This window comes from Macaca mulatta, chromosome 2, assembly GCF_049350105.2.
Source record: "Macaca mulatta isolate MMU2019108-1 chromosome 2, T2T-MMU8v2.0, whole genome shotgun sequence".
NCBI lineage: Eukaryota > Metazoa > Chordata > Mammalia > Primates > Cercopithecidae > Macaca > Macaca mulatta.
In genome coordinates, this window is record NC_133407.1 from 14,820,189 (window position 1) to 14,842,235 (window position 22,047).

At 39.5% G+C, this 22,047-nt stretch overlaps 1 protein-coding gene across 21 annotated transcripts in view; it reads left to right on the forward strand.

Moving 5' to 3' along the window:
• Positions 1 to 2,724: 2,724 nt before the first annotated feature.
• The window catches only part of CLASP2 (cytoplasmic linker associated protein 2), a 217,789-nt gene continuing 198,466 nt past the window's right edge, over positions 2,725 to 22,047 (forward strand). For all 21 annotated transcript variants that reach the window (XM_077991295.1, XM_077991306.1, XM_077991296.1 and 18 more), the window contains exons 1-2: positions 2,725 to 3,171; positions 20,153 to 20,231. In XM_077991295.1, the coding sequence (XP_077847421.1) occupies positions 2,977 to 3,171; positions 20,153 to 20,231 (274 nt within the window). In that variant the 5' untranslated portion in view covers positions 2,725 to 2,976. The remainder of the gene's footprint in view (positions 3,172 to 20,152; positions 20,232 to 22,047) is intronic.

The following is a 22,047-nucleotide window of genomic DNA, read 5'->3' on the forward strand; positions in this document are numbered from 1 at the left end:
CAGGTGCAGTGGCTTATGCTTGTAATCCCACCACTTTAGGAGGCCAAAGTATGAGGATTGCTTGAGGCCAGGAGTTCGAGAATAATCTGGGCAACACAGTGAAACTTCATCTCTACTAAAAATAAAACACAATAAATGATAATTAATAATAATTTTATAGGTTCTTCCAGAGTTACTCCTAAAGATGATTTAGTTAACTTATAACTTAAAAACGATCTAGTGTGATTTTCAATTTACATAAGTTCAGAAAGGGGAATAGAGACAACCAAGGGGGAAGAGCAGCAGTCACTTTTGGTCATAGGAACAGGTAGAGCTGAACCTAGAATCCAGAGCTCCTGCATTTTTTTTTTTTTTCCTGTACCACATACTGCACCTGGTCACTAGCAATTACAGGGTAAAGTTCTTCTGGATAGGATTCTCTTTTTATATCTTTCTGCAACCCTTTAAGAACAGAACCTTTGGACACTCAAACCCAAGGAATGGTTACCATAAAAGTCAGGGTTCTCCAGAGAAACAGAACCAGTAGATAGATATGTGGAGAATACTTAAAAAAAATTTTTTTTTGAGACAGGGTGTTGCTCTGTCACCCAGGCTGGAGTGCAGTGCCACAAACACAGCTCACTGCAGCCTTGACCTCCTGGGCTCAAGTGATCCTCCTGCCTCAGCCTCCCATGTAGCTGGGACCACAGGTGTGTGCCACCACACTTGGCTAATTTATTGATTTCTTGTAGAGACAAGGTCTCAATTTGTTGCCCAGGCTGGTCTTGAACTCCTGGGCTTAAGCGATCCTTCCACCTCAGTCTCCCAAAGTGCTGGGATTACAAGTGTGAACCACTGCACTTGGCCTAATGAGAGGATAATTATTACAGGAATTGGCTCACATGGTTAAGCGGGGCAAGAAGTCTCATGTCTGCTGTTTGCAAGCTGGAGAGCCAGGAAAGCTGGTGGTGTAATACAGTCCTAGTCTAGAGGACTGAGAATTGGAGGACTGATGACATAAGTTTCTGTCTGAATCCAAAAGTTCAAGAACCAGGAGCACCCATCTTTGAGAGCAGAAGAAGATGGATGTTTCAGATCGAGCAGAGAGAGTGAATTTGGCCTTTCTCCACCCTTTTGCTCTCTTCAGGCCTCAACGAATTGGATGATGGCCACTGACATTGGAAAGGGCCATCTGCTTTACTCAGCTCACCAATTCAAATGATAATCTCTTCCATAAACTCTCTCACAGACACACTCAGAAATAATGTTTTGCCAGCTATTTCGGCATCTCTTGCCCCAGTCAAGTTGACACATAAAATTAACCAACACACATAGTTTACTAGATTGAGGCACAGTCTGAGGGAAATTACAACCAATTAAAGATGGAAGAAACTTTACAACTGTGAAGTACAGAAATACTGAAAAAAGAACACAGAAAACAGTCAATTTCTTTGAATTTTGAGTTTGTTCTTATTTAGTGATTGTGAATATTTCAAATATCAATTTTTGTTGAATTCATTCACTCATTTAACTTAAATTGGCCACCTATTATTTGCCAGGCACCATCCTAGGAAAACACAAAGGTTCCTGGAGCTTTCTGTGTATTAGAAGAGAAAGATATTACATAAATAGTCATTTCATTGTGTTTGGGAATAACTGTCAAGATAAATACAGTGTGCATTTGGAATGTATTAGACAACTTTACCCCCACTAGAAGGGCTGAAACGAATAACCCTTACCAAATTAAATATTGTGGAGCAACTGGAACTCTCAAGCATTGCTGGTGGGGATTTAATATGATCCAGTCACTTTGGTAAACAATTTGGCAGGTTCTTCTAAAGTTAAACATACAACTTACAGGACCTAGTAATGCCAGTCCTTGGTATTTACCCATGAGAAAAGAAAATATATCCACACAAAAACTTATGCACTAACCGTTGTAGCAGCTTTATTCATAATTATAAAAAATAGGAAACAACCGAAACATCTACCAACAAGTGAATGGATCAACAAATGGTAGTGATTCCACAAAATGGAGAGCAATAAAAAAGAATGGACTTCTGAGACACCGACAGCGCTGGATGGACCTCAAACACTATGCTAAAAGAAACCAGACTCCAAAAAAGTAGACTGTATGAAGCTGAGGAACAGGGAAAACTATGTTACCGTGATAGAAATCAAATCAGAACTGCCTAGGGAAGAGGCGGTAATTGGGAAGTGTCTTGGGACTTCCTGGGGTGTTGGAAACGTGTTGTACTCTCACTGGGGTGGTGATTACACGGATGAATACATTTGCCGAAACTCATGAAGTGTACGCTGAAAATCTGTGCGTTTTACTTTATGCAAACCGAATTTATTTTTTATTTTTTTGGTAAGTATTACACAGTGACTGCGGTGGTGGCTGGAAGCAGAAGTCATGAGTGTATTCTGTTTTTTTTGTTTTTGTTTTTTTTAAACCGGCAGTGGGGGCGGGAAAGGGGGATGCTAAGTACCAGAAACTTTCCTAAGCGTTGAACAGAAGTGGAGGAAAACTTGGAAACGTTCTACATTTCACAGGGCGAGGGCAGGCTGCCCCAGCAGCGGCTAGCGAAGAACGGCCCGCCTCCCGGCAGGCTCGAACCAAGTAGAACCCCAAGTCTCCCTAGAGGTCCTACCGCTCCCAGCGGTTTCCGCAGCTACCTCCACCACCTCCTCAGCGAAGCGCTAGCCGGACGGGAGGGCCCTCGCCGGCGTCGTGCTGACGTCACGCGCGTGCTGACGTCGCCCGCGGCCGCGGCTTCTGAAGCGGGCTGGGGCTCGGGGGGCGCCGAGTTTGACTAGTTTGGGGGCGGCTGGGCGCTTGGCGTCCCTCCCGCCGCCCGCTGCGCCCCGCAAGCCGCTCCCCTGGCGGGCTAAGTGAGTCCCTCCCGCTCCCGCGGGGACCCGCACTAGAGGCTGGGCGGCGCTCGGCGAAAGTTGGCCGCTCACAGACTGGCAGGCGGGCAGGCGGCCGCAGCCATGGAGCCCCGCAGCATGGAGTACTTCTGCGCCCAGGTGCAGCAGAAGGACGTCGGCGGCCGGCTGCAGGTCGGCCAGGAGCTCCTGCTCTACCTTGGCGCCCCTGGCGCCATCCCGGACCTGGAAGAGGACCTGGGCCGCCTGGGCAAGACCGTCGACGCGCTCACCGACTGGGTGGGTTCGAGCAACTACCGGGTAAGCGACGGCGGCGAGGCTGGGCTGGTCACGCCCTCCGCGGCGGCCCTTTAATCCCCGACTCGAGCGCCGGGCCGGGAGAGCTCCCGTCCGAACCACCGCTTAAGAGGGGAAACACACTTTTGGGAGGCCGAGGCGGGCGGATCACGAGGTGGGGAGTTCGAGACCAGCCTGACCAACATGGTGCACCCCGTCTCTACTAAAAATACAAAAATTAGCCGGGCGTGGTGGCGGGCGCCTGTAATCCCAGCTACTCAGGAGGCTGAGGCAGGAGAATCGCTTGAATCTGGCAGGCGGAGGTTGCAGTGAGTCGAGATCGAGCCACTGCATTCCAGCCTGGGCGACAGAGTGAGACTCTGTCCCACCCCCCAAAAAAAAGAAAAAAAAATAGGGGAAACAGGGGGGTCGCGCGTCCCCACTGGGCAGCGAGGACTGACTTCTGACCACGTTTTTCTACACTTGTGAACAATGACAAATTCAGCGATTCCGTGACACGTTGCGGAGTTACTAGGACACAGTATTGATCACTTATTTAAAAAAAAAAAGTGAAAGACTTCGACATTTGTGTTCACCTGTGTAAACACTACCCAGACCAACACTTAGAACATTAGGATACGATTTTAGGTTAATGTGTCTTAGTAGATAGGCTAATGCTGGGGGGAAAAAAGTTACAAAGATGAGGTACAAGAAGGAATGAGCCTTTCTAAAGAGTCGGTAGTAGGCAGGTTGTAATGTAGCCACGTTGAGAGGCCAGGTAAATATTTTGTATTTAACTTGCCCCGTAGTCGTTAGTAGTTACTTTTCTTTCTTGTCTTCTGGTGGCAGTGTTGCTTTAAAATGCTGCCTGCAACTTCCCATGGATGAAGTGATTCTTCTTAGTAACATATTCTCATAATCCAGCGAATAGGCTGTACTTTGAAACCTGTTATTCAAAAAGAAGAAAGGCAAACTCTAGAATTATGATGCAGATTTAATGGTAAAGCCCGGATGAGTTTTGGAAAGGTCAGACTTTTTACAAGGATAATAAAGTTTGAGAACCGTGTCGATGCTTCATTACATACCATCTCTTTATTATTTTTAAAAAGTTTGGGGAGTAATTTAATAATATATCATTACCATTTGGGAGATTATTTCTTCTTTGGAAGAAACAAGCTAAATTTACTCTGTAAGAAAGGCATATACATATTCACACTCAAGATAGTTGATTTTATGCTACAGCATAGACTGTTGTAGAAAGACAGCGCTTTGGTAATGTTTGCACCCCTTCCCAAGTGAAGATCGATTTGCCGTCTTCTTTTACACGTGCTGTTGTGAATTGGCTTTGGGCCGTTTCATTCATCAGATGTGCACTCAGTGAATGACAGTTGAGCAATCATGCTGATATTCTGTGATACTACAGTATGCTAATTTTCTGTTATGCCTCTGAGCCCTACTTCTACTCGGTGCTGTGTTTTTAACTGTTCTTTAAGAATTAGAATCCATCAGGGCTCTCATCCGGGTTCTTAACTGTTTTCACTACACATTTTCTCCATGCTCCTCACTAGATAATGTAGCCAAAGACAATTTCAGCAATCAGAAGAGAACTGCCATAGTCTCCCACCACCTATCTATACACTTCCTTGTAGCTGTGACCATATAATCTACCTTCTTCCTTATTAGAATATATAAATTGCCTGTTTTCCTCATTTATGCCATTCCCTCCACAAAAGTATTAGATTCCATGCCTTCTTGCTTACTCAAGGACATTGATCCATCAATTCTGCTCTCTTTCCTAAATCACTAGTTCTCCCCTTTCTGTTGAATTCTATAGCATAATAACTTTTCTGACATTGTTAGGGAAAGGGCATTCTAATTAATCTGTTGCTTTAGGTTTTATAAACTAAGTTACCCAACTGGGTAATCTTTTTAATTTTTTTTAACTTAAGATACAATAAAACATATTTAACTATTTTAAAAAGTGTGTCATAGGAGTTTTTGAACATACAAATAGAATCATATTTCTATTTCAGTTTATACTGAACAAAATACAATTTTTCTTTGGATTGGTAGTACTTCAGAATCTGAGTGTCTTAACAGTCATTGTGTTAGTAAATTTGAGTGCCTCCTGTATGCTGGGTATTCAAGATGCTAAGGATCCATCCAGCTTTAAACAAGACAAGGCCCATTCATTCAGCTTCATTAGGATATTTATCGATGACCTGTATTATCAGGAACTTACTCTTCTAGGCATTGCAGATACAGTGTGAAAAAAGACAAATCCTTGCCTTTGTGGACTTAGATTCTAGTAGGAGGAGAGGAATAAGCAAGAAAGATAAATAAAATGTATAGTGTGTTAGATGGTGTTAAGTGGTTTGGAAAAAAAAACAGTGAAGGGAATAGGGAATACTAGGCAAGATGCATATGTTGGAATTTTAAATAGTTGGTCATTGAAGACCTCATTGAGAAGGTGACTTAACAGAAAATGGGAAAATGAGATCCCTGCCATTGCGTTAGAAAGAGGTAGACAGGTATAGAAATTAGATCATTTCAGGTAGCATGTGCTTGTAAGTAAACATGGTTTGAAATGCTTATGAGACTCTACTTTGGGTGGTCAAAAGAGGTGACATGTGAGTGCAGACACTAAAGAAACATAAGAGTGAAGAATAATTGAAGCAGAGAAAACAGCAAATTCAAAGACCCTAGTTTTGTTGAGGAACATAAAGAAAGCCAGCCTGGCTAGAGTTTAAATGAGTGAGGTGTTAAGAAAGACGAAGTTGAGGAAGCAGGTATAAAGTCATAGGATTTTATTCTAAATATGGTGGAAGTAGCTGGGCAGGTATGAAGTCATAGAATTTTATTCTAAATGTGGTGGAGGTAACTGGGTGTGGTGGCTTGTGTCTGTAGTCCCAGCTACTTGGGAGGCTGAGACAGAAGGCTCACCTGAGGCCAGGAGTTTGAGACCAGCCTGGGCAACAGAGCAAGTTCCCGTCTAAAAAAAATAAATACAGTGGGGGGTTTTATGTGTGTAAAGGGTGGCTGCTTTGTGGAGAGTCGACTATAAAGGAGTAACAGAAGCAGCAGAGAGATAATGGTGGCTAGGCCTGGTTTGATAGCAATGGCAATGCTGAAAAGTGGAAAATTTGGGCTATGATTTGGTGGTAGATCCACTAGGAGCTCCTGTTGGATTGGATTTGAGGGTTGAAAGAAAGAGAGGAATTATGGATAATTGCCTTGCTTCAGCAGTAGGTTAGATTGTGCTATTTATTGAAATAGGGAAGACTGAGAGAAGAACAAATTGGGTGAAGGATATAAAAAGTTTAGTTTTTACTGTGTTAGGTGTGAGAAGATTGTTTAACATACAAGTTGAGATGATAGACAGTTGGGGTCCCAAGTTCAATGGAGAAGTCATAATTGAAGATTCAAAATATGGAAATAGGCATATATGTAATATAGGTAGTCTGACATTTGACTTTTACTCAGAATGGTCCTACAATTTCAGGAGTTCTCAAATTTTTACATGGTATTACGGCAATAAAAATTGCTTCATAAAATACAGTTAAGTATGATAACCACCATTTACAGAGTCCTTAGTGAGTACCAGGCACTGTCTCAAATGCTTTATTTGCATTGTCTCATTTAATCTTTAAGATGGCCTTCGGAAATCGGTGTACTATTATTTTCCTTTTTTTGTAGAAAAGGAGACATAAGTATATTGCTTTAGACCATAGACCTGGTAAATTAGTGGAGGAGTTGCTTGAGCCTCGGAAGATTAGAATATCCATATGCCTTTTCTCTACTTTTATAAACCTCTTCAATATTCTATTATTTGCCAGCTCTACTTTTACTTTTGTATATTATGAGGATTAGTAACATTTACATTTCATCTGCAACCACAGGGTAAGTTGACGTTAAAAAATGGAGAAAACGCAGCCTGAGCAAGATAGTGAGACCTCATCCCTACAAAAAAATTAGCCCAGGATATTGAGACTGCACTGAGCCATGGTTGGGCCACTGTACTCCAGCCTGGGCAACAGAGCCAGACCCTGTCTCAGGGGAAAAAAAAAACAAAAAGAGAAAACAGTGAAAACATGTATGTAGCGCTATGTAGTGCAGGGCTGTGTGGTAGCATTCCATGTATTTTCTCAGAATTTAAAATCATAGCCCCTTTCGCATTCTGAGGAGGATACTTCCCACCATTGGTGTCACCTCAATTATATATCCTATAAACTATTAAGAAATATGCCATTTTTTAGTTTGCCGAAAGAGGTGAGGTTTATCTACCCATTAATACGTATTGATGTTGCCTGTTCCATTTACCTGCTGTATAGGTGAACATTCAGTTGTTTTTATGTTGCCTATTCCATTTACCTGTTGTATAGGTGAACATCCAGGTTGTTTTTAATTCTTTATTTTTAACATTGTCCTTTTTGTCACCTTGTTACATATGTATCAAAAATTTTTCTGTGGTGGTGATTCTCAATCCTGTCAGAGTCAGTTCCCTCTTTTAATTACCCCTTCTTCGTTTTCAATTCTGAAATAAAATTTATAGATAATATCTGATACACATAAATTTTAAAAACCCCTGTAATGTACTAGCTGTACTATAAAGGAAAATCACACATAATTTATGAGGTAAAATATATTTTGACATGTAAGTATGTCAACCTGACTACCCATGAAAACAATGATAGTTACATGGTTGTAAATGCTGCCGCCACCAATTCAGACCACTACAGGTATGTAGTTGCTGGTGATTCATGCTTTTTTTTTTTGAGATGGAGTTTTGCTGTTGTCGCCCAGGCTGGAGTGCAGTAATGCAATCTCAGCACACTGCATCCTCCACTTCGTGGGTTCAAGTGGTTCTCCTGCCTCAGCCTCCCGAGTAGCTGGGATTACAGGCGCACGCCACCACACCCAGCTTATTTTGTATTTTCAGTGGAGACAGGGTTTCGCCATGTAGGCCAGGCTGCTCTCAAACTCCTGACCTCAGATGATCCACCCGCCTTGGCCTCCCAAAGTGTTGAGATTACAGGCATGAACCACTGCGCCCGGCATTGAGTCACCCTTTCACCAGTGACATTACTGTTGGTGATTATGATATTCTGGAACTCTAAATTCTGAACCTCATTTCTTTGAACTTGAAGAGTTTTACCACCCCACGTGACATCTATTTCATTAAGCTCACCCATTAATCATACCCTTACATTCATTCTTTTTTTAAAAAAAATTTTATTATAATTTCAGTGGTTTTGAGGGTACAGGTGGCTTTTGGTTATGTGGATAAGTCCTTTGTTGGTGATTTCTGAGATTTTAGTGCACTTGTCATCCAAGCAGTGTACACTACCGATACATAGTCTTTTATCCCTCAACCTCCTCCCTGAGTTCCCAAAGTTTGTTTTATCATTCTTATGCCTTTGATTCCTTATAGCTTAGCTCCTAACTTGTAAGTGACAACATACGATGTTTGATTTTCTGAGTTTCACTTAGAATAATGGCCTCCAGCTCATCCAAGTTGCTGTAAACGACATGATTTTGTTCCTTTTTATGGCTGAGTAGTATTCCATGGTGTATGTGCACCACATTTTCTTTATCCACTCATTGGTTAATGGGCACTTAGGTTGGTTCCATGTCTTTGCAGTTGTGAATTGTGCTGCTATAAACATGCGTGTTCCTGTGTCTTTTTTATATAATGACTTCTTTTCCTTTGGGTAGATACCCAGTGGGGGGATTGCTGGATGGAATGGTGGTTCTACTTTTAGTTCTTTAAGGAATCTCCATACTGTTTTCCATAGTGGACACCAGCAGTGTAAAAGTGTACCTTTTTCATCACATCATATCACACCAACATCCATTGTTTTTTTGACTCTTTAATTATGGCCATTCTTGCAGGGGTAAGGTGGTATCTCATTGTGATTTTAATTTGCATTTCCCTGATGATTAGTGATGTTGAACATTTTTTCGTATGTTTGTTGGCCAGTTGTATATCTTCTTTTGGAAATTGTCTATTCATACCCTTTGCCCACTTTTTGATGGGATTGTTTTGTTTTTTTTCCTTGCTGATTTGAGTTCCTTGTAGATTCTGGATACTAGTCCTTGCATTCATTCTTAATTCTATTTTCTCTCTTCATTCTTGTTTTATGGTCCTCATTTGATAAAATGTTATACTGAGCTGAGCATGGTGGCTCACACTCGTAATCCCAGCACTTTGGGAGGCTGAGGCAGGGCGATCACTTGAGGTCAGGAGTTTGATACCAGCCTGGGCAACACGGTGAAACCCCGTCTCTACTAAAAAAAAAAAAATAAGAAGAAAAATTAGCCAGGTATGGTGGTGCATGCCTGTAATCCTAGCTATTTGGGAGGCTCAGGTGGGAGGATCCCTTGAACCTGCTAGGCAGAGTTTGCAGTGAGCTGAGATTGTGACACTACACTCCAGCCTGGGTGACAGAACGAGACTTTGTCTCAGAAGAAAAGTGCAATACTGGTTAATCCCACTCTGCCTACCCTATACCTGCACTAGTGCAACTGAAGATGTTTGGGGAAAAACACAAAACCTCTTTAACTGGCTTCATTTTAAATTCCTGACCATCATGTGGGCCCTTAATGCTGCCTGAAAGTCATACTATATTTTCTTAGTTCATTCACTTTTTCACTTAAACAACTATTCTACATCTTTTCCTCTCCGCTTGGTCCTACTGGTACCTCTTCTACAATCATTGTCAGCTGAGGCAGGCATTGCTTCCGACTTCACTGAGAAAATGGAAGGAATCAGTTTCTTTTTTGAGATGGAGTCTCACTCTGTCTCCAGGCTGAAGTGCAGTGGCATGATCTCAGCTTACTGCAAAGTCCGCCTCCCGGGTTCAAGCGATTCTCCTGTCTCAGCCTCCAGAGTAGCTGGAACTACAGGTGCCCACCACCAGGCCCAGCTAATTTTTGTATTTTTAGTGGAGACGGGGTTTCACCATGTTGGCCAGGTTGGTCTCAAATTCCTGACCTGTGATGATCCGCCCGCCTTGGCCTCCCAAAGTACTGGGATTATAGGCGTGAGCCACTGCGCCTGGCCAACTCCTAGGTAATTTAAAGTGTGAGTATCATAAATGCTATTTGTTCTTTTGTATTTTTATTATTTATTTATTTTAGAGACAGGATCTTGCTCTGTTGCCCAGGCTGGAATGTAGTGGCACGATCATAGCTCACTGTATCCTCCAGTTCCTGGGCTCAAGTGACCCTCTGGCCTCAGTCTTCTGAGTAGCTGGAACTATAGGTAAGAGCCACTATACCTTTAAAAATTATGTTTTTTGGCTTATAGAAATAAAATGGCATTTGGTGTATTGATTTTTATGGCTAGCCTGCTTATTATTGTAATAATTAAAAACATTTTTTCTCCAATTTATAGATTTTTAAAAGGTTTTCTATATGTATATCACAGACTAACCACAGTTTTGCTTGGTTTTGGTGTATTGGCTAAGACCCTTAGGATTAAGATGAATAAAACACCTTGTGTTCTGGGTACCAAGGGTGTTTTCTAACATCGCACCATTAGGAATCATGCTCTCTTTAATTACAAAAACTTTATTATGGAGAATTTTGAACATATGTAAAGGTAGACAGTAAAATAAATTCAGCCACAATGTTTATCAGCCCATGGCCAATCCTACCCCATCACTATGTCACAAACGACAGATATCATACCGTTTCATCCCCAGGACTTCCTAGTTACTGTCTCAAAGATACATGTTCTTTTTAAAAATTTATTAATGTAACCTCAACATCATCAGAATTATAAAACTATAATTCCTTGATGTCACATGTCCAGGGTTCACATTTCTAAATCTTTTAGTAAGTTATTTTAAGAAAAGTTAGGAACCAAATAAGAGCCACATCTTGTGATTCATTAATATATTATCTTCCTATTGCTGCTAACAAATTATGACACACTAGCTTATACACTTATACATTTTTTGTTTTACAGTTCTATAGGTCAAAAATCTAAAATGGGTTTCATTGGGATAAAATCAAGGTGTCAGCAGGATTATATTCCTTCTAGAGACTTTAGGGGAGAATTTTCCAGGTTCTAGGGGACGGCTACTTTGCTTGATTCTTGGTATCTTTCTCCATCTTCAAAGCCAGCAGTATAACATCTTCAAATCTCTTCGTCTGACCTCTTCTGTCATCAAATCTCTGACTGTGGCTCTTGGCCTCCTTTTTATAAGTACCCTTGTCTTTATAAGGATTCCCCCTTATAAGGACCCAAGGACCCTTCAAATAAATCCACACATACATAGCTAATTTTTGACAAAGACACCAAGAATACACAATGGGGAAAGGATAGTGTCTTCAATACACAGTATTGGAGATACTGGATATACTGGATATCCACATGCAAAAGAATGAAATTGGACCCTTACTTTACACCATACACAATAATTACCTCAAAATTGATTAAAGACTTAAATGCAAGACCTAAAACTGTAAAACTCCTAAAATAAAACATAGGGGGAAATATCCTTGACTTTGGTCTTGGCAGTGATTTTTTGGATTTGACGTGAAAATACTGCCAACAAAAGCAAAAATAAACAGGGGAACTACATCAAACTACAGAGTTTTCTGGACAGCAAAGGAAGCAATCAAAACAAAATGGCAGTCTACTGAATGGGAGAAAATACTTGCAAATCATATTTGATAAGGGTTTAGTATCCAAAATGTATGAGATGCTCATCTAACTCAATATTTGAGAAGATACCAACATCAGTAATTGTTAGGGTAATGTAATTCAGAACTACGATGAAATATCACCTCATACCAATTAGGATGTCTGTTATCAAAAAAATCAAAAGATAGCAAGTATTGGAGAGGATGTGGAGAAGAAAATTGTACACTGTTGATGGGAATGTAAATTGGTACAGCTATCATGGAAAATGGTAAGGAGGTTCCTCAGAAAATTAAAAATAGAACTACCATGTGCTCCACTTCTGAGTATATATCCAAAGAAAATAAATCACTGTCTCAAAGAGATATTTGCATTCCCTTGTTCATTGCACCATTATTCACAATAGCCAGGATGTGGAAACCACTGTGTCCATAAACAGATGAATGGATAAAGAAAATGTGGGATGTGTGTATGTATGTGTTTATATGTATATATATATATACACATACACAACACATAACACACACACAAAGGAATATTATGCAGCCTTAAAAAGAAGGAAATCCTGCCATTTGTGACAACATGAATGAACCTGGAAGACATACTAAGTGAAATAAGCCAGACACAGAAAGACAAATACAGCATGATCTTACTTTTATGTCAAATCTTTAAAAAAAAAAAAAAAAGTCAAATTTATAGATAGTAACAGAATAGTATGGTGATTACCAAGGGTTGAGGGATGTGGAAAAAGGGGAGATATTTGTCAAAGGGTACATGTTTTCTCTTATGAGTAAGTTCTGGAAACCTAATGCACGGTATGGTGACTATGGTTAATCTATATTGTACTTGAAATTTACTAAGAGCGTAGATGTCACGTTCTCACCACAGAACAGATGGGGAGGGAGACCCTTGTGATACCTTTAGGCCTAGGATAATCCAGGGTAATTTTTCCCTCTCAAGATCCTTAATTATATCTGCAGAGTCCCTTTTGCCAAGTGTGATACCATATTCAGAGGTTCTGGGAGTCAGGATGTGAACGCCTTTGTGAGGTTATTATTCTGCCTGCAAGAGTCAACGTATTTATTAAGTCTCTTTTAATGTTTCCCCTTTAGTCTCTTTCTATTTAAAAAAATTCTTGAGTTTTATTTGTGTAAATTTTTCCCACAGTCTGGATTTTGCCAGTTTCATTTGTGTAATGATGTTTGACTGTTCCCTCAGTTTTTCCTGTAAATTGGTAATTTAGTTGGATCTGAAACTTAATTTGAGTCCTTTTTTGGGGGGCCGGGGGGCAAGACTATTTAATAGGAAATACTCTCCTTCCATCTCCTTCCTGGAGGCACATGAGATATGGAAGGCACACAAGCTCTAGGTCTGGTTTTTTGTGTGTGTGATGTTAGAGGCCATTAGCATTCAGTGTCTAGATCTATTAATTCATTAGAGTTTGCAAAACGATGATATTTGAATTCTGTTATTTCTTCATTTATTGGCTGGAATAGTTTTATAAAGAGAAACTTTCCCCATTTACAGTTATTTACCCAGTGATATGGTTTATATAGAATGGTAGGTATATTTCTGTGATTCTTTGCATTTACTTACTAATTGTGAAAATAATGGTTTTTTTTTTTAGTATCCTTCAAATGTTTTGGTTTTGTTTTCTTATAATTGTGAACATATGTATTTAAATATGTGTTTCAAGACAATGCAGTTATTATCCTTTTTGATATTCAAACTGTCCTATCTTGACATGACCCTAGTAATCTTTGACTGCTTCTTTGCTGTCTGATATCACAAGATGTATTTCCTCCTCCAGCCCAGGAATGAGCCACCTCTCCATGAAACTCTTGATCTTTTTTCATGGGAAGGGGTGCCTGGAAACTGCAATGTGGTGCTAGTGGTATTCATTGTCCTTGTTTGGTCATTGTTTCTAGATTTCTTTCAGTGGACAGAATTAGATCTTATTTTATTTGGTGAATTTTTATGTTTTGAGACAGAGTCTCTCTGTCTGTTGCCTAGTCTGGAGTGCAGTGGCACAAACACAACTCACTGCAGCCTCAACCTCCTGGGGTCAAGCAATCCTCTTACCTCAGCCTCCCAAGTAGCTGGGACTACAGGTGCACACCACCATGCCCAACTAACTTAAAACATTTTTTTTCTAGAGGTAGGATCTCCCTGTGTTGCCCAGCCTGGTCTTGAACTCCTAGGCTCAAGCAGTCCTCCCGTCTCAGCATCCCAAAGTACTGGGATTACAGGCATAAGCCGCTACACATGACCTAGATTTTATTTTAATTTTAAAGAAAAATATATCATGAGTTCATACTGATATTTCTAATTCAGATTTAAGACTACAGTTTTTACTTCTGTCTTCTATCTGTATCTTTTTTCTGTCAACAACAATAAGATTTATAAAGACCATTAGCTGTATTTTTCAGTTTTGTTTTTGTCTCTAGGATATATCCCATTGACAAGATAGGGCCAAATTACTGTGTTTCAAGTCACTTGGAAATAGTCTTTTTTGTGGTTATGCTACTAACTCGATGTAAATTTAGATTCATTTATTTTATTTCATTGAAAATGAAATGAAATGAAATAAAATAGTTGTTTTTCATTAAAAATGAAATAAAATAGTTGTTGCTAAAAGAAAGTGTCTTCAAAGAACTCTAGTTTCTCTCTCTGTTCCTTGTATCCTGTTCTCACCATTAAAATTTTATTTTCCATCATTGTGTCTGTGTATGTTTTTTGTTTGTTTTTTGGGACAGGATCTCACTCTGTTGCCCAGGTTAGAGTGCGGTGGCACCATCATGACTTACTGCAGACTTGATGTCCCAGGCTCAGGTGATCCTCTCACTTCAGCCTCCCTAGCAACTGGGACCACAGGCGCATGCCACCATGCCTAATTTTTTATGTCTTGTAGAGATGGGGTCTTGCCATGTTGTGCAGGCTGGTATCAAACTCCTGGGCTCAAGTGATGCTCCCACCTTGACCTCCCAAAGTTCTGGGATTACATGCATGCGCCACCGCACCCAGCCATCGTTTTTTTTTAAAACATTTATGTCTGTCTATATCTATTTAATTCCCCTTTTTTTGATATACATACTTCTCCCAACTTTGCTTTTTTCACTTAACAGTATATTGTGGAGATTGTTGCATAGCAGAATTAGGGTAGTCTTCATTTTTATTTATTTATTTTTTTTGAGACAGAGTCTTGCTTTGTAGCCCGGGCTGGAGTGCAGTGGCTGGATCTCAGCTCACTGCAAGCTCCGCCTCCCGGGTTTAGGCCATTCTCCTGCCTCAGCCTCCGGAGTAGCTGGGACTACAGGCGCCCGCCACCTCGCCCGGCTAGTTTTTTTGTATTTTTAGTAGAGACGGGGTTTCACGGTGTTAGCCAGGATGGTCTCGATCTCCTGACCTCGTGATCCGCCCGTCTCGGCCTCCCAAAGTGCTGGGATTACAGGCTTGAGCCACCGTGCCCGGCCCATTTTTATTTTTAAAGTGTCATAGTATCCTGTAGTGTGGATACACCATGGTTTATTGAATCTGTCCCATATTGATGAATGTTTGGATAGTTTCCAGTCTCTTGTAGTGAATAATTTTTGCATGTCTTTTCATAATTTTACTTGTATATCTTGGGGATAGATTCCTAAGTATATTCTTAAGAGTACACATTTTTCCTGCTTTTTGAGATAACTGCTTTGCACAGTTGTTGGATATCAATTGACTATATACGTGTATGTCTATTTTCCTACTCCCTCTTCTGTTTCATTCATCTATATATTTGTTTGTTCTTTTGAGACAGGGTATTACTTTGTTACCCAGGCTGGAGTGCAGTAGTACATTCATAGGTCACTACAGCTTCAAACTTTTGGGCTCCAGTGATCCTCCTGCTTCAGCCTCTTGAGTAACTGGTATTACGTGCCTGTGCCACCATGGCCAGCTACTTTTAAAATGTTTTTTAGGGACAGGGTCTCACTATGTTGCCCAGGCAGGTCTCCAGCGATCCTCTTGTCTCAGCTTCCAGAAGTACTGGGATTACAGGAATGTGCCTCTGTGCACAGCCCCCACATTGTCTTGATTACTATAGGTTTATATTGAGTCTTCGAATCAGATAATTGCACTTCAACTTCATTTTTCTTATTCAATATTGATATGAGTGTTCTAATTCATTTACCTTTCTATATACATTTCAGGATCAGCTTGTCAATTTCTGCATCAAATTCTACTGGAATTTTTATTGGGATTGCATTCACACAAGAACAATTTGTGGGGTTTCAAATCTTTATAATATTAAGTTGTCCACTTCATGAATTTGGTATATATATATATCCATTTATTTAGCTCTTCTTCGATCACTTTCATTAGCATTTTGTGATTTCAACATGTAGATCTTGGACTTAATTGTTAGAATTATATCTAAGTATTTTGTGATTGTTGTTAGTTTTGTAAATGATACAGTATTTTGAAAATTCCCGATTGTTGAGTGCTGGTATATATGGATACAGTTGATTTTTTTTTTTTGAGACGGAGTTTCACTCTTGTCACCCAGGCTAGAGTGCAATAGCGCGATCTCAGCTCACTGTAACCTCTGCCTCCCAGGTTCAAGTGATTCTCCTGCCTCAGCCTCCCTAGTAGCTGAGATTACAGGCACCCGCTACCACACCTGACTAATTTTTTTGTATTTTTTAGTAGAGACAGAGTTTTACCATGTTGGTCAGGCTGGTCTCAAACTCCTGACCTCAGGTGATCTGCCTGCCTCACCCTCCCAAAGTGCTGGGATTACAGGCATGAGCCACCACGCCTGGCCCACAATTGATTTTTTTATAGTGACCTTTTATCTCATGACTTTACTAAACTCAATAGACCTAGTATTTGTTTTAGAGTGTCAGTTAGTTTTTAGAGTAATTAAATACATATATTTTATGTATTTTAAAGGTTTTTTTGTTTGTTTGAGACAGTGTCTTGATTTGTTGCCAGGCTGGAGTGCAGTGGCACAATCTCAGCTTACTGTAGCCTCTGCCTTCCAAGTTCAAATGATTCTCGTGCCTCAGCCTCCTGAGTAGCTGGGATTACAGTTATGTGCCACCACACCCAGCTAATTTTTGTATTTTTAGTAGAGATGGGGTTTTGCCATGTTGGCCAGGCTGGTCTCGAACTCCTGACCTCAGGTGATCTTCCGGCCTCCCAAAGTGCTGGGGTTATAGGCACGAGCCACTGTCCCCAGCTTATTTTTAAGGTTTTAAATATTTATTTTAATTTCAACTATTTCCTGTTATTTCTTAGTGTAGATCTAAGTTTTTGTCTGCTGTCGTGTATTTTTTTCCTCGAAGATTTTCCCTTAACATTTCTTGTGATACAGGTCTCTTGTAATGAATTCTATCAGATTTTGTTTATTTGAAAAACTTTTTATTTCTCCTTTAGTTTTAAAATACCTTTTATTTTAACTAGGTATAGAATTCTGAAGCGACAGCATTCTTTTTTTTTTCTTTTGGTAGTACAATAATCCATGGTTTTGCTTTCTACGGTTTCACTTACCTGTGGTCAGTTGTAGTCCCAAAACAGGTAAGTACAATATAATATTTTAAGAGAGACAAAACACACTTACGTAACTTTTGTTATAGTATATTGTTATGGTTATTATACTTTATTATTGTTGTTACTCTTTTACTGTGCCTAATTTATAAATTAAACTTTATCATAGGTATATATTTGTGGGAAAAATTATATATAGGACTCAGTACTGTCTGTGGTTTCCGGTATCCACTGGGGTCTTGGGATGTATTACTTAAACAGATAAGGGGGGACTGCTGTACTGTAACAGTGTCATTCCATTGTCTCCTTACTCTCATACTTTTTGGCCGGAAGTCTTCTGTACTTGTGTATTTAATGTCCTTTTGTTTTTTCTCATTGACTTTAAGATTTTTCTTTCTTTTAGTTTTAACAGTTTGAATAGGATGTGTCTTGGTGTTTTTTGGAATTTTCTGTTTGAGGGTTCTCTGAGACTCTTAGATGTATGGTTTGATGCCTTTCATTATTTTTACTATATTCTTGGCCATTTTCCCTCCAAGTATTTCTTCTACCTTGTTCTCTCTTCTAGAATTCCTATGACATTAAGTTGGACAATTTGATATTATCTCACTGCTCTTGAATGCTTTGTCTCTCCCCTTCCCTTTTTGTTCCTTTTTGTATTTCAAATTGAGTAATTTGTATTAACGTATTTTCATATTCCCTGATTCTTTCCTTTTCTGTGTCAAATCTTTTGATGAACCCATCAGAGGCATCTTAATCACTTTTGCCTTCCTTTTAATGCATTTAAAAAATTATTTGCATTTTGAGTCTGCCTTAAAGTTTTCATCTCTCTGCTGGAATTCCTTTTTTTCATGCATGTTGTTTGTTCTTTTAACTAGAACATTTACTACATTAATCACAGTTATTTAAATGCTCTGATAATTCCAGCTTTCAGATTATCTATGTATTTTGTTCCATGCTTTATTCTTGATATTGGTTTGTATCCCTCCTTGCTTTTTTGTCTGTCTCATAATGTATGGTTGAAAACTGGATAGTGTTTGAGATGTTTAAGACTAAGTTAAATAGTACTTATGCCTGGAAGTGACATGCCTTTTTTCTGCTAAGCTTATATATAGTGTGGAGCTGTGCAGTCAGTCTAGTCAGGAGTTGAGTTAGGTTTCGATGTTATGATTGCTATAGTTACTTTAGTTCATATTTGCTTCACATTTTTTTGTCACTTGGTTAATTTTATGAAGGGCTTTCCTCAAGTTTCTACTCAACTCTGCACTTTAGGTTTTCCCTATTTTCTTGTGCTTCATAGAGGATTCTTCTTTGTGTTCTTGCCCCTTCCCCACTGGTAGACTGCTGTTGCTTCTTATTTCATGCTTGCCGGTCTGGTTGGGGGAAACAGGGTCATTCTTTGTTTTTCTGGTCCAGCTTCAGTCTTAGGAAGCTTTTTGTCCTGAGTCTTGGGGTAAGGCTTTATAAAGACCATGGCTCTCCCCAACTATATGGGCCCCAGGATGTTTTTCTGCTCCTTCCTCTGGGGTGGAGGCTTTTTATCTTTTTCCTCTCCTTAACAGCGTTGAGTTCTACCTGTGCCTTAGGAGTAACAGTGTTTCATAGCCTTCACTGAGGAGCATCAAACTTTTATTTCTTAGCTTCAAATTTTTGTTTTTTACAGGACAAGGGTACTAGGTGCCTTTGTGCCTTTCCAGTATCCTGCTCAGCCCTTAGTCTTAAGAGTGTCCAGTGGAGGTTTGTGGAGAAAGAGCTTGAAAGTAGATGTGAACTAGAGCCTGTAAGTGGGTATGAATTCTCCTTGTGTCTGTGGCTAGTAGGGATTGTATTTTCATGCTAACCCACACTCAGTTGTAAATAGTTTTGTAAAGTATAACTGACTTCTTCTTACTCAGTTACATCATGGGTTCCTTTTCCTCCTGTCCTGTCACATGTGACCTACTGGCTGTGTCCCATGTTTAGATTTCAGGTTAGTTGGTTATTCTCCAGCCTTAGCTTTCTGATGGATTCAAGAACAGTTAGGATTTTGTAGACCCAGTAGGCTTTTTCTTGTTAGAATGAGAGAGATGTTCTTTCTAGTTTCTACATCCCAGACAGAAGATGAAATTCCTCTGTAATTAAAGAGGCTCTTCATTTTTAACTGTTTCATTTAGGAAACATTTCAAAGTTACAAATATAGTTATGCATACCACATAACAACATTGTGGTCGGTGATGGACTGTATATACATTGGTGGTCCCATAAGATATAATAGAGCTGAAAAATTCCTATTGCCTGGTGACGTCATAGTTGTTGCAATATTGTGCTTGCATCACCTTTTTTATGTTTAGATACACAAATACCATTATGTTAACAGTTGCCTACAGTATTTTGCACAGTAACGTACTGTACAGGTAGTAGCCTAGAAGCAATAGTATATACCATGTAGGTTTGTAGTAGGCTATATACTACCTAGGTTTGTGTAAGTGCACTCTGATGTTTGCACAATAACAAAATTACCTAATAATACGTTTGCTAGAATTTATCTCTGTCATTAAGTGATGCATGACTGTAGAGTCAGTAAACTCCTGTGTAACTTCGTCTAATTTACCAGTTAGCATTGTACCAAATACGCTTTATCGCGATCTTCCTATTTACACATTATTGTTGTTTTTATTGTTGAACCATTTGAGATTAGAGTGCTCCAACCTCATGACTGTTTACCCTTGAATACTTAAATCTCATTTTTTAAAAATGTAATATATTTATGAAGATCTTTTATATGTCAAAAATTATATGCTGATATTAAAGTATGCATCAGTAATTTATATTCATTAAAATCCCTTTTTATCGTAGGTATCATTAATGGGATTGGAAATCTTAAGTGCCTTTGTGGACAAATTATCAACACACTTTAAATCCTATGTAGCAATGGGTAAGTTAACTTTATTTACAATTCTAAATAAGATTTGACATGATGACTTTTTTCCTTAGTTTTTGTTTAGTAGAAATAGTTCTCTGTAAATTAAAAAATGTAATTTCTGTAATCCCAGCACTTTGGGAGGCTGAGGCGGGTGGATCGCCACAGGTCAGAAGTTCAAGACCAGCCTGGCCAACATGGCATAACCCCATCTCTACTAAAAATACAAAAATTAGCTGGGCATGGTGGCATGTGCCTGTAATCCTGGCTACTTGGGAGGCTGAGGCAGGAGAATCGCTTGAACCCAGGAGGTGGAGGTTGCAGTGAGCCGAGATCGTGCCACTGCATTCCAGCCTGGGTGACAGAGCAAGACTCTGTCTCAAAAAAAAAAAAAAAGTGATTTTATGTAACCCAGAGATCTGCTACTTAGCATTTCAGTTTACCCAGAGACAAGGTTTTAAACTTACTTAAATCACCTTTGAGGCAAAAAAAAAAAAAAAAAAGAAAAGAAATTTTTTTACTGGATCTTTTACTGTTTTGTGAAATGCCAAAATTTGTAATATAACTTACAGTGCCATGTTTCAGACTATTTGTGGGGAAGGATCAGTTTCTTCATTGCCAGCATGTTGCAGACCAATATTTTATAAAATATAAGAAAAATAAATTACAGCAAAATTAAAGGAAAAAAAAAAACAAGGCTCAATTTTTTATCGTTAGATGCAACAAACAAAATTTCTTTGATCAAATTGCTTCAAAAACATTTTCTAAGTACTCTAAATGTCCTTATCATAGACAGTCTGTAGATTGATCCTAGGCTGTTGATCATACTTTGAATAGCACTTACTTACAATGTGTTTGTAGTACAGTGCGTATGGTAGGATAATGCTCTTTGTATAGTTATTAGGATTACAGAGTTGGCTCTGACTTATTTTCTAAACCCGAATGACCTTCATGTACCTTTAGAGTATGTTATAAGTGGATTTGATCCTATTATATAGCAGCATTATATAGCCTATAGAAGGGTAGCCTCAGATATTAGTGATTTTCTTTGCTTTTTTCTTTTGTATTTTAAAATAGAGATGGGGTGTTGCTATGTTGCCCATGCTCAAGCAGTCCTCTCACCTCGGCTCAAGGTGAATTCCTGGGCTCAAGCAGTCCTCTCACCTCGGCTCAAGGTGAATTCCTGGGCTCAAGCAGTCCTCTCACCTCGGCCTCCCGAAGTGTTAGCATTATAGGCATGAACCACCATACCTGGCCAGGGATTTTCTTTTGTGGATTAAGTTAATGCTTCCTAATATCAGTATATCATCACACGTACTTTCTGATATGTTTGGTTAACTTTTTTCTTCATGTTTGGTATGCTACTTACCCTTCTTTATCAGTTTTTTCTTTTATTTTCTAGTTATCTTTTCAACAGAAGCATCTGATGGGGTTTTCTATCTTTATTATTTAGTTTTAATCAACACCAGGTTCCACTTCATCCTTTGTGTTAATATTTTCTGAATTTTTTTTTTTTTTTTTTTACTGTTAGTCTCCACTTACAACTCTATAGTAGGCCCAGGGACTCACTGGCTCACACCTGTAATTCCAACACTTTAGGAGGCTGAGGTAGGAGGATTGCTTGAGGCCAGGAGTTTGAGACCAGCCTAGGCAATAGAGTGAGACCATATTTTTACCTAAATAAATAAATAAATAAATCAGCAGGCTTAGTGGTGTGTGCCTGTAGTCCTAGCTACTCTGGAGGCTGAGATGGGAGGTTGGACCCAGGAGTTCAAGGTTACATTGAACTAAGATTGCACCACCATGCCCTGGGCAGCAGAGTGAACCTCTT